Source organism: Mytilus trossulus, chromosome 12 (genome assembly GCF_036588685.1).
Source record: "Mytilus trossulus isolate FHL-02 chromosome 12, PNRI_Mtr1.1.1.hap1, whole genome shotgun sequence".
NCBI lineage: Eukaryota > Metazoa > Mollusca > Bivalvia > Mytilida > Mytilidae > Mytilus > Mytilus trossulus.
In genome coordinates, this window is record NC_086384.1 from 17,481,941 (window position 1) to 17,494,031 (window position 12,091).

The window sequence follows — 12,091 nt, forward strand, 5'->3', positions numbered from 1 at the left end:
TTTCATCATGTAAACACACACATACAATGTATCCCATCAGTCATACAATATTCTATATTTCGAAAGGGTAAAATGTCAGCTGCTTGTCACAAAATGAAACTTTTTGAATTCCATTGCACCAGACAAAAAAGCGTAATGTCAGAAAAGTTGCACCTCAAAAATATCATGTATATATAATCAATATGACGAAGCTCTAATAATAGGTGCAAAGAAAATCGATTATGTTAACATTCTAGATGCATGAACCCATAACCCATGGTGTTATACATTAAAATCGAAAGATTTAAACAAAATTGTAAATATTATGATACAAACGCTAGTTGTTTGTCAATACCGGATCAGGTTATTTTTAGATATTTAAATACATCCAATATCAATATTTGTTCCTTGAAAGCATCATATTACTCATTACGTGAAATTACCTTTCTACATGTCTTACCATGCATCATTTCAGTAAATCAATTATCCTCTAACATTAAAATTTTATGATGTGTACTTTGTAATTGACAACGACAACGAAGAAGTTGTGAGTATAAACAGTTATGTATTTACTTTACAGTTTAAAGTCTTTGCTTGTGCCATTTTTGTTACTGCATATTTGTTCGAAATAATAAGACATATTATAACTGTGCCTTTTTAACCATCTTGAAATACACAAGTCAAAATACCTAAAAATAGTCAGTCCTTTTATATGTTGATAACTACATTTTAGGGTGGTTGATAGCAATTATATTAAGGATTAGTTATATGCAGGACAGAAAACCTTTCATTCATTCATGAATTGAATTTTCCAAACCCAATGAATAAGTATGGCTAAGTTTTATTTAGTTTGTTTACATAGGTTCAGTTTATTTTCGATTTATGAGATTAACTGTCACCCTGGTATCTTTCGTCCCTTTCTCCCCTCTTTTAGCGTACAACAACAGACAACAAACGCTAGGCTTAGGCAAATTATCACATATCCCTGCATAGTATATCAGTATTATTTCGGTTGATATTATTTTAGCACTATATAGCAGCTGTTCAGACACTTTATCCTGTTGTTGTTGTGAACAGGTAATTCGCCAATATAAGAATGCCGTCTACACAGACAAATCACCGCCACAGATACATATACTGACTAACAAATATAGGCATTGTATGTAATAAGTCAGAGGAAAGAATAATAAATGCAGTGCTTAATCTGAATATCACTTTTATATTTAGAATCAGTGCCTTAAACACGTAGTGCTCATCTTTTTAGTTGAAGAAATTTGTTAGACATAAGTGATGAATTTGTGATATTCAATTTGGTTTTTTGTTCTTTTTGTATTGTTTCCATTTAACGAGTACGACTTTTGATTTCTATGTTTTCAATCGTTAATGATCATTTTTATTTAAGTTTATCCAGTTTTTAAGGAAAACACTTATTCCATTATTAAATGTACATGGCCAATGTATGGGAGAAGTTTCACAGAAATGTTTAAAATAACCGTTTGCAGGTAGTGCGATTGATGGGACCTCTACAGAAATAAATCGTCCGGCAACTTATCCGCAACATCTACATCTCCTGGTAACGGTCTTTTTCACTGTATACAGACTCAGTCACAAGTCGATTTCTGCCTTTTTCGGATGTTTGTTATATACAAAATTGTACAATCTTGTTTCCTAGAACAACTAAACAGTACTCTTCAATTTGGATAAGTAGGCAAGACATTGGTAAACAGGTATCTTATAGTGTCATCATATACACAGCAACAGATCGATCGAAAACCACCTATTTCAAAAATAAAAATAAAAAAATAGACTTTTAATTGAATACTGTGTTCCGGTATAACATACACATTTGACACATCATAATGCTGTAACGTATTCGGGACACTGTGTGGAGACCTGCAATGAACAATTGTATCTGCCATTTGTTAGGTCTGTGCAGGCTAATTATGTAAAATTTAGTCAATGTCAAGTGTTTTGCTGAATACCATATCATATCGTCAAATGTAAAAGAACTTAATGCTATGAACATAAATGCCTTTCTAATGCCGGTTTTACTAGTCGCCCTAGGCATATACAACTATTAAGCTTAACAGATGTTAATTACTAGCACTGGTATTGGTTTGCATTTGCCGACGATGGATAGGTCTGAACATAAAATAAAAGACTAAACCTTCCTATATTTATTATTTAAGTTTCTTAACGTTTCAAATATGTTATGATGGAATAACTAGTTAATACACAATCGGTTTACTAGTCTCTTTGTAGTATAAATGTATTGGAAATATTTTTAAAAAAATTATCATGTGTGAATTTGACCGACAAACCGACAAACCGAATAGCAAATTTAATTTTGTTTTGACTTGATTGATTGTTCACTTAATTTACATGAATATATGTAAATATTCTGTTCTTATTTTACATGTTTTCAACTACTTTTAAAATTAAATGCCATTCAAATAGAATGTTCACATGGATAAAGTTACAGTGTTAAAAGAATATATCTATAGATTCCTCACAGGATAACAATCAAGTGAAAAGAATATTTAAAATAAGTATCAAAACAATAAATTTTTTTCGGCGTTATTTTCAATTCAATTTCATATACTTATCCGAAGATCATTTCAGCTAGCCTGTGAAAAGTGATTACATATCAAAAGGATGAATAAATTATTATATTTACAATTGTAATGACATGAAAGAATACCACTTGAGCACTTACATTTACATGACGGATCTATCATAAGCAATTAAGAATGGGGAAATAGTTAATGCTGCCAAAAAAAAAAGAAATGGAAAACAATTTATCACTTTACCATTAACTATTTTAGCATATGAAGTAAATATTAAACAGAAAATTAATAGTGTTATACGATACAAGTATTTAAAAGCTTTCAAGTGTCTAAAAATGATAGACGAAACCTGTATATTCTAACTAAACGACCACTTAATAAGTGTATGTGGCGAAATTAATCTTGATAAATTGTGATCATGAAATTATTCAATCTTTCATATGAGTATAAAAATGTAGTTGTATACTATTACCAATGTAAGTGATGTTATTTAGCGGCTTGTTTCGCCTAATTACATAGTTTTAAAGTAAATGTACGTGTAGGTAAATGACCAAATTATGAATATTAATGGAACCATAATGGTTATTTAAATTATTATCAAGACATCATGAAAAGGCTAGTGCTTTTACTTTTTTTCACTTCAATAAATTCATTATTTTATTAGCTTAGTTTTGTGATTAGCTTTTACGTGAATTGAGAATCGTATCCTTGTTAGATATAAACCTATAGAAAATTTGTATATCGTTAAACATTTTAAGTCGTGATTCACCGTCACCCACAAAATCCACGAAAATCTAGAATTCCATTGAATTTTGGGACCACATCACTCTTTAACTACGTTTGTTTTCTCAATTAGGTTGGTTATTATTTTATATCCGACATTACAATATGATTCTCATTTTTAGATGTCCGTTTTGTTGCCCTTTGTTAATAATATCCCCTTTATTTGAAATTTGGTTAATAGTTGTATCAATGGCAATGGTACTACATCTACTTTTTTTTTATAGTACATATAACTTTATGTACGCTATCCCGTATGTTTTGCCATACTATCTGTTAATTGTATTACATCACTTCATAAAAGGTAAATCTTACAAGACAAGGAACATATTTATTGTTTTGAGACAGCCGACAAATCACTTGAAGGGAATAACTTGGTTATACTAAAATACTAAAAGAAGAATATCAGCTAACACACTGAAATTTCATTATCTTAACAAATGCACACGACGATTATAAAAATCATTCGCAATTAACAAACAATTAAAACATTTTTTTAATTATAATTGTGTTTGATTTGTTGTTTTCAATGATTCAACGAAGAACACGGTATTAAAATGTGTTTGACAAAAACAATGATTAACTAATTACAATAATCCACTGCGTATTCATTTATTTAAGATGATATAACTACAGAATTAACGTCAATGATGGCAGATTCAATTGCTTTAGAACATGTAGAGACGCAGGTATTATACATATACGATTTTACTTTTTAATAATGTATCATTGATATTTAAAAGAATTTCAACTCAACCAAACAAGATAATGATTTTAAAACATGGATCATCATCATGTTGCTAGTATATGTTACAGGAATGGAACAGTTCGATATTCTCACGCCTGATTTTTTACATTTTCACCTAAATTTGAACTATCAAAATCTGAGTTCATTTAACAAGCTTTAATGTCAACTGATCTGGTGTTGTCTAAAAGTGTCTTCTATGATTTGTTATGATTATAAATACTATAAGGTCACTATTAAGTGTACCCATACAACGTATACATAGTAGTAAGAACGGTTCTGTCATTAAATGAGAGATTCAGATGCAAAAAGATTAACAAAATTTAAAAGATATATATGCCAACAGACCTGTCAATTATCTAGATTTATCGAGTATCTCGAGCTCCCATTAGATATGTTGACCTGAATTTTCATATGAGAGGTGTCGACCTGCATTTTGATAATCTTCATTATATCAACTAAATACATCAAAAGAGACATTCAAATGGGTGTCGTCGAGACAGGTTTCCAGGCTAGCCTTCTGGTGGTTTTCATCATGACTTCCGATGTAAATATCCGTGACGTTCTAAAATCCTGCATTGGCTGATCGAAACTTGGCCAATACAGAAAAAAAAATCAATATTGACAGAGTAATTCTGTATTGGCCGAGTTTAAACTTTTGTATTCCATAAATTATGCAGTTTTCTCCATATATATTCCGATAGCAACATACGTTATTTAATAATTATACATATTTACATACATTAGTTTTATGTACAGGAAATTCAAGGACATGCAATATTAACCAGAAGGCTCTCAGATTATACAACATTCTACGGTTACAGCGCTTCATATACACCTGACGTAGGTATGCATTATATTAACTATAGGTCCAGTGATGCCTTAAACATGCCAATAAGTAAGTAGTGTATAGTTTATTTGGATTTAACAATCATACGTCTGTTAAACATAATTTCTAGAATGATACCTTGTATAATGTTTAAGTATAGCATAACAGCTTAAAAATCAGTTCAAAATATCAAAAACCTGAAAGGAGTAGGTTTAGTAAGATCCCTTTATGGCCCAAAAATATAGCTGTTTTACAAAATTATGAAAATGTAATCTTTTAGCTATTTACTGGAGTGTAGAATTCTTCTGCTACATAAATATGGGTGTTTTTGACAATACAATACACATATATCGGGTACTAGCATGATTTAGTCATGCTAAATTACTGAAATTTTCACAATTAAAGCATTTTAGTAAAATTCTAAACAGGTTCCGTCTTAAATGAAAGTGGCCGCATTCGTGTTCATTCATACTATTGAAATGTAAGTTGTATTTGATGATATTACATATCATATATAAATGTTGAGGAGGAACACAGATGCGACCACTTTCTTATTTGACAAAAAACATCTGAAAAGTGACGTTTTTTGATATATTTGATAGATTTGTCATATATAAGCTCGAATCGGAGCGTTTTGAATGACTGAATCAGTCAAAATCTTTCACATAAACTAATTGAATAAGTGTTTAACATGGTTTAAAAGTGTCTAAAATCTTTCGTTAAATAAACCTGAAATTTGAGGCCAAAATCGGCCCTTACCGGACTTACATGTACTCCTTTATGTTCCCTTTTCAAGCAACACTCTTATAAACCTCTTGTTATTCTAAAATACAATTTTTATCACAGTAAAAGATGGTGTGAATAAGGATGACACCACTAAACCTGAAGATCTTAGAACCGTCATCAACGAGTTGAAATCAGATCAAGTTGTTGTAGAGCTGGAAAATGAAAGGGACAGATATGAAACAATTAGAAAATATGATTTAGTATTGTCTGATGATGAACAAACAGGTACGGCATGTTGTCTTCTTATAACTTGAAGTTTTGCGTATTATGTTGTTGATTACGAGTAAACACATTGATATTAGGCACCATTGCAAAAATTGACGTTTAAAGCCGACTGTTTTTGGAAAAGTTTAGTGTGGTCTTGTTATAAGTGTGATGACAACAGCTAGTCTTTTGTCCGCTCGGACATCAACTATTTCCCGATAAAAAACGCATTTAAAGGGGGTCAGTACACTTGTTATTGTTTAAATATGTAGCCAGTAAAAAGTAAATAATGCAAAAGGAAACTGGTATATACCAATCTATGCCTACTGTGGATTCATTAACATTCGTTGGATACAATTTTTTTGTGGGTTTCGTTGCTATATGGGCACAACGAATTTAAATGTTTCACGGACTTCAATTTGTTAAAGGGATGTATGCCGACTTTGCAAAAAAAAACACCAGATAAAATATCCACCAATGTGCAAGCTTTCATCAACCAGGAATATGACAGTTGATATTCATTCGGGTGCTGTGTTTTATCTTTTGATTTTACCATTTGACCAATTCTGTTTCGAATTTTATTCAGATTTCAGTATTTTTGTGATTTTACTTTTTCTTCATTTTATATGTATAAGGTGCTGATGGTTATTTTGAAGTTAACATTCGTGGAAGTAAATCAGCAAACAAAAAGGTAAAATATCATGTGATCGTTCGACATGTTAGATAAAAAAAAATAGTGCGTGAAGAAATAAGACTTGAAATAATGTTTAAAGGTTCGTTTTCTATGTGTAATTATTAAAAACAATTTGACAAACCGTTTGACATACACTGACGGTAGGGATTATTGAACCTTCCTTTTTATCTAATATTGGTTGATTGATTGTTGTTTGGTGCACTTTTCGGCACTATTTATATTTGATTTTGTGATCGGTTTTTGATTGGTATCGAAAAGAGTAGTGCTCAGACAGAATTTCTGACCTTTTGTAGAAAAAGTTCTAGTCGATTAATGTTTGAGTCAAAAACCCCTGCATTATGTATGATTCGAATTTACAACCTCAGTGTTTATATGGTAACAATAAAGTATATCTACCTCGCAGAAAAATTACTCAGAAATCACGTAACACTTTCATTAACTGAAATATCAATAGAAAATATATTACAGTGCATGTTTTTGCCTTTGTTTGTAAATAGAATGAATGGATATATAAAAAAAGAAGATGTGGTATGATTGCAAGGAAACAACTATCCACAAAAGACCAAAATGACACAAACATTAACAACTATAGGTTACCGTACGGCCTTCAACATTGAGCAAATCATATACCGCGTAGTCAGCTATAAAAGGGGATGTTTAGTGAACATTTTTTTAGAGACAGCTTTCATATGGTATCGAACTTGCGTCCTAAATATTTCAACCGTCAGCTTATCCTTTGATACTTTTTTCAATAGATCAAAGTGTTCATATGGCGACCATTACAGGATGATAAGCAGAAAAAGGAAGTGCCATTTAAACCATCCCTGTATCTTATTTTTGACAGTCCCGAAGAAGACGAAACCGTCAATACAATTTCGCTTATGGAAGAGATACTTGATTTTGCGAGTTAGTATTTTTTCAACGTAAAGAAAACAAAATCTTTGTGTTGATGTTTCTGGTTTTTAAACATTTGTAAAACGATTTTTAAAAGTTAAGGTTAGATTACAAAATAATTTTCATCAAGTAATTAATTTACGAACACAGTCACGCCTCAGTTTATCATAGCATTTGATATATATACAAAAAAACTTTAAAAACAACAATATCCGCGTCAGATATCAATGATTTAGCCAAGAACTGAAACGATGCCAATATTAACAATATCAGTTCCCTCTACATCGAAACGAATCAACTGAATTCATTATAAACCGTAAAACAAACGGAAACCTTTTCCATCAAAAGTTTAAAAGTACAGATTGACGAAGTCAAACGTACATTCAAGTGATTAAGTAATACTGGAAAATACATGAATTGAACAATGATTACTAAATATTACAAGAATCCTTTGAATTAAAACTGTTTATCCTTTTTTATAGCTCCTAATACAAAAAAATGCAATAGACGTCTTTTGATACTGAAATGTAAAACAATAGAGATATTTCAATATATATTAAATGAAAAAATACACGATATGTTGCTGTCTTTCATATTTTTTTTTGGTGGTACAAGCTGATGAGAATTAATTTGAAAGCATACATGTGTGTACATACATACACCGACACTTTGGGTTTTCCATTAGAGAACAAATACCTTGCCACAAATATTGGTTGTTTTAAAGTAAATCTATAACTCTTTGGTTTATGATCTTATAGAAAAGACGAAATTGCCGTGTCATATTGTAAAACAGAGAGTTTTGTTTCACAGTGGTTATAAAAAGACTGTTAGTATTCACTATAAAACAGATAAGGATACTATTGAGGTACGTTGAATTATTTTTATCTTTATCCAAAGGACAAATATAAAACATATAACCATATTGTATTTTGAAAACTTATAAAGACTCAATAAACTTAAAAACAAAACCAAGCAATTATCAAAAATATTCGATCACTTTATAGCTTTATTGTATTGCTTTATCTTTAATTGTATCTTGTTACATACAATTTCGAATTAAACATTTTCTAGGAACTTATAAAGAAAGGATTCAATGAATTTGAAAAATTAGACGAGAATATAGAAGACGAAATTCATTACTTCAGACGAATGGCAGAGTGTGAGTCATTAACAAATTTTCTACTTGCAACTAAATTGGCTACTTTATGATGTTTGCATTCCGTGCATGGGTGGTTATATACAAAGTTGCGTAGTGATTTTTCAGTATTGTTGACGAACATAACGCAGTGAGAACTGCGTATCAAAAGAATATTTCTTGATAAAAAAAAAAGGAATCTTCAACGGAAAACAAATTCGATACACAATAACTGAATTCATGGCTTTTATCTCGAAACTGGCGTGATCAATGTTTTTTACAGAACTGCATATGTTTTGATATACAGTCAAACACACTTATTGGTTTGCATCGTGATCATAATGATATTAATACTGATTTTTTCCATGGACTAATAACCGGAATTCAAAGTTAGTTATTTGCCCTCGAGACCAATTTCGAAACGATACTTCGAAAATACATATCGGATTCGACTTCCTGTTTACTGTCATTCAAAAACATTTTTTTAATTTATTTTCTCAACAATTATTTTTTTAAAAATATAGAACGAATATACATGACATATATTTATATATACTGTTTTTTTTTAAAGCTCATACAATTATGTGATGCATATATAATTACAAGTTTTTTTTTCATATTTGCCCTGATATCAGCTCTTTTGTAGACAAAACGCGCGTCTGACGAAAATACAAAATTTAATCATCGTATCTGTGATGAGTTTATATATGTTGTACTTGAAGGGTTCAATATTATATTATCGGAAAGCGTGGTTTATATTCAATTGTTGAGTCCAACAAAACAAGTTTATACGTTTCTTCCTCAGATATACCTCCAACCATTTGTTTTTAAGATTGCCACGTGTGACAGTAGCAAGATTATGTTGTTGTTTTGTATGCTATTTTTTTTTTAAAAGATGCAATTGGAGAGAAAGTGTTGCCAATTATTATATCCTTAAAAAGAAACTCTATAATCAAACAAGAAGTACAAAACACGGCACAAACCTACCAAATACCTGTCATTTACTTCAAGGTAAAGTATTTTATTGTTGCACGATGATGAATGCTGTACCCCTATTTTGACTATTTTATTTATTATGTCTGTTTAGTTCAGGCATCATTGTAAATATAACGGAATTTGATGAGACTGTCATTTGAGTGACAGGTTTAGCGAATTAAAACCAGGTTTAATCCACCATTTTCTACATTTGAAAATACCTGTGCCAAGTCAGGAATATGACAGTTATTGTTCTTTCATTTTCATATATTTTGTCATTTGATTTTACAATGTTATTATAGACTTTCCGATTGGATTCTCCGAAGACTTCAGTATTTTACTCTTTTTTTATATTTGCGTTATTTTTTAAAGGCGAATGCTGTCCATACACATGATTAAAAAGTCCAACGAAATTAGTCCCTCCAAAAATGTGTTTGACATATGTGTAGTCAAATTAACTTATATTTATTTTTTTCAAATTAAGCAGATTGGTGGATATTCAAATTGGTATCTGTAAATGTTGTGTACACAAATCATGAAACAATCTCCCTATGTATGCATATTAACAATAATTTTGTTATGTTAACGTTACTAAGAAAAATATAAAACTTTAAAGTGTATGAGTATGTTAACTCTACAGTGTTTTTTTTTATGTTACATTAAAAATGCAAACTATGTTTTATCAGCCACAGAAAAACACACAGGATGTTAATATATTTTGGCCTTCAGACGGCGACGACCAAAACAATGCAGTCATAACAGAATACAAATCAGATACTACAAAGCCTTGGCGCGTTAAAAAAATAAAAGAGAAAAGCACACAGAAAAAATCATCGTCAGATGGCATTGTACTTCTATCTGAGATCCGTTGTGACCTGGATATTTTAGTTTCCCATATTGTCGTTGGAGGTATGTACGAAGTATAGATAATTAAAATATCGAATAAATAACAGATATTTTGTTAGACACGAATGTCCAGAAACCATGTGTTCAGAATTAAATATTATAGACAAAACGAAAATTTAAAATGGTCATTGACATCAATTTTGAAGACAATTTAAAAGAAATAAAGCAAAATCCGTTCAAAGTTATGATAATAAGCATGTTGAAAAGCAGCAAACATCCCAAATTAAGCATAATTTGATCAGACTTTAAAACCAAAATCGTTGATTTATTTTATCTGCTGAATTTGTTTTTACAGCATTTGCATATTACCTAGTTTTATTCATCTATGATAATGAAATGTTTGTATGCGATATTTGTAGTGTGTTTCAAAAAAAGATCATCAACAGAGGGAAAAGATGTAAGTTTTACCAATGATGTCTTTTAAAAAGATTTATAAAATTATAAACATAAGTTCGTAACATTTTTTGGATTATATAAATACGCTGATTTGGTTTGAATGTCAATAAGACAACTCTTCAAGCAGACAAACTGACACATACATTAACAACTGTAGGTCACCGTACGGCCTTCAACAATGAGCAAATAAAATTGAGAAAGGAAATGGGGAATGTGTCAAAGGTACAACAACCCGACAATATGCCAGATAAACCCTATACTGCATAGTCAGCTATACAGGTCCAGAAATGACAAATGTGAAAAAATTCAAACGAGGAAACTATCGGCATATTTTATGTACAATAAATGAAACGAAAAACAAGTAGAACACATTAATAAACGAAAACTACTGAATTACGTGCTCGTTGGATAGTCACATACTTACAGAATTCGATTCATATATTTTTTAACTGAAAAAGTGTAAAAAAAAAGGAATAGAGAAGACAAGAGAAAGACGGACATAACATCGAATTATCAAGTCTTTATATTTCTCCAAGGTTGCGTTATTATTTAAAAAAAAAAAACCCGATACTTAATAAAACAAAAGCAAACAAAAGCCACATAATACGAGGAGTATGACTTTTTCAAATGTCATGATATTGTTACATTTTTTGACATATTCTTTGTCGTTGCCTGAATTATAAGAAACGGGAGGTAAAGTTGTAAAGATACTTCTTGCATTGTGCACGTGTTTTATGGGAAGAAGAACTCGAGATCTCGGTGTTGTCATGGTATATATCGCAAAGCCTGATGAAAAGACAAATAGTTTAGTTGGGATGTATTTGTTCTCAAAACGGGTTTTTACTACCATTTATTAGTTTAAAATAATGATTTGTCAGTTCGACAAATAGATACTTTTTGATATAACTCTCAATTTAAGGATCAATACACAAATGACTATGGCACTGCATTGTCGATATACCTTTTGAAAAAAGGAAAGTGGACTATTTCCAAAAAAGATATGAAAAAACTGTTTAGTCAGAAATCTTTGGAATACATCTACGAGGAGGTAAGAGATCGATTTTTGTTGACAAATGTTTTGAAATATAAACATTCAAGCTATATGCAGAAATGACATTAAAGCAGTACAATGAGGAAAATACGGAAAGCCAAACTGATTAGCCAGGATAACTGAAATATACACTGACATGCTTGAATACAT

General features: G+C 30.6%; 1 protein-coding gene across 1 annotated transcript; it reads left to right on the top strand.

Moving 5' to 3' along the window:
• The first annotated feature begins 277 nt into the window (after window positions 1-277).
• On the top strand, window positions 278-10,514 carry LOC134692270 (uncharacterized). The gene is made up of 10 exons (XM_063552721.1): window positions 278-526; window positions 3,948-4,015; window positions 4,831-4,918; window positions 5,747-5,911; window positions 6,526-6,581; window positions 7,340-7,490; window positions 8,237-8,343; window positions 8,550-8,637; window positions 9,509-9,624; window positions 10,275-10,514. Exons 2-10 carry the CDS (start codon window positions 3,974-3,976, stop codon window positions 10,512-10,514), a joined length of 1,053 nt encoding a protein of 350 aa, XP_063408791.1. The 5' UTR covers window positions 278-526; window positions 3,948-3,973.
• The last annotated feature ends 1,577 nt before the right edge of the window (window positions 10,515-12,091 follow it).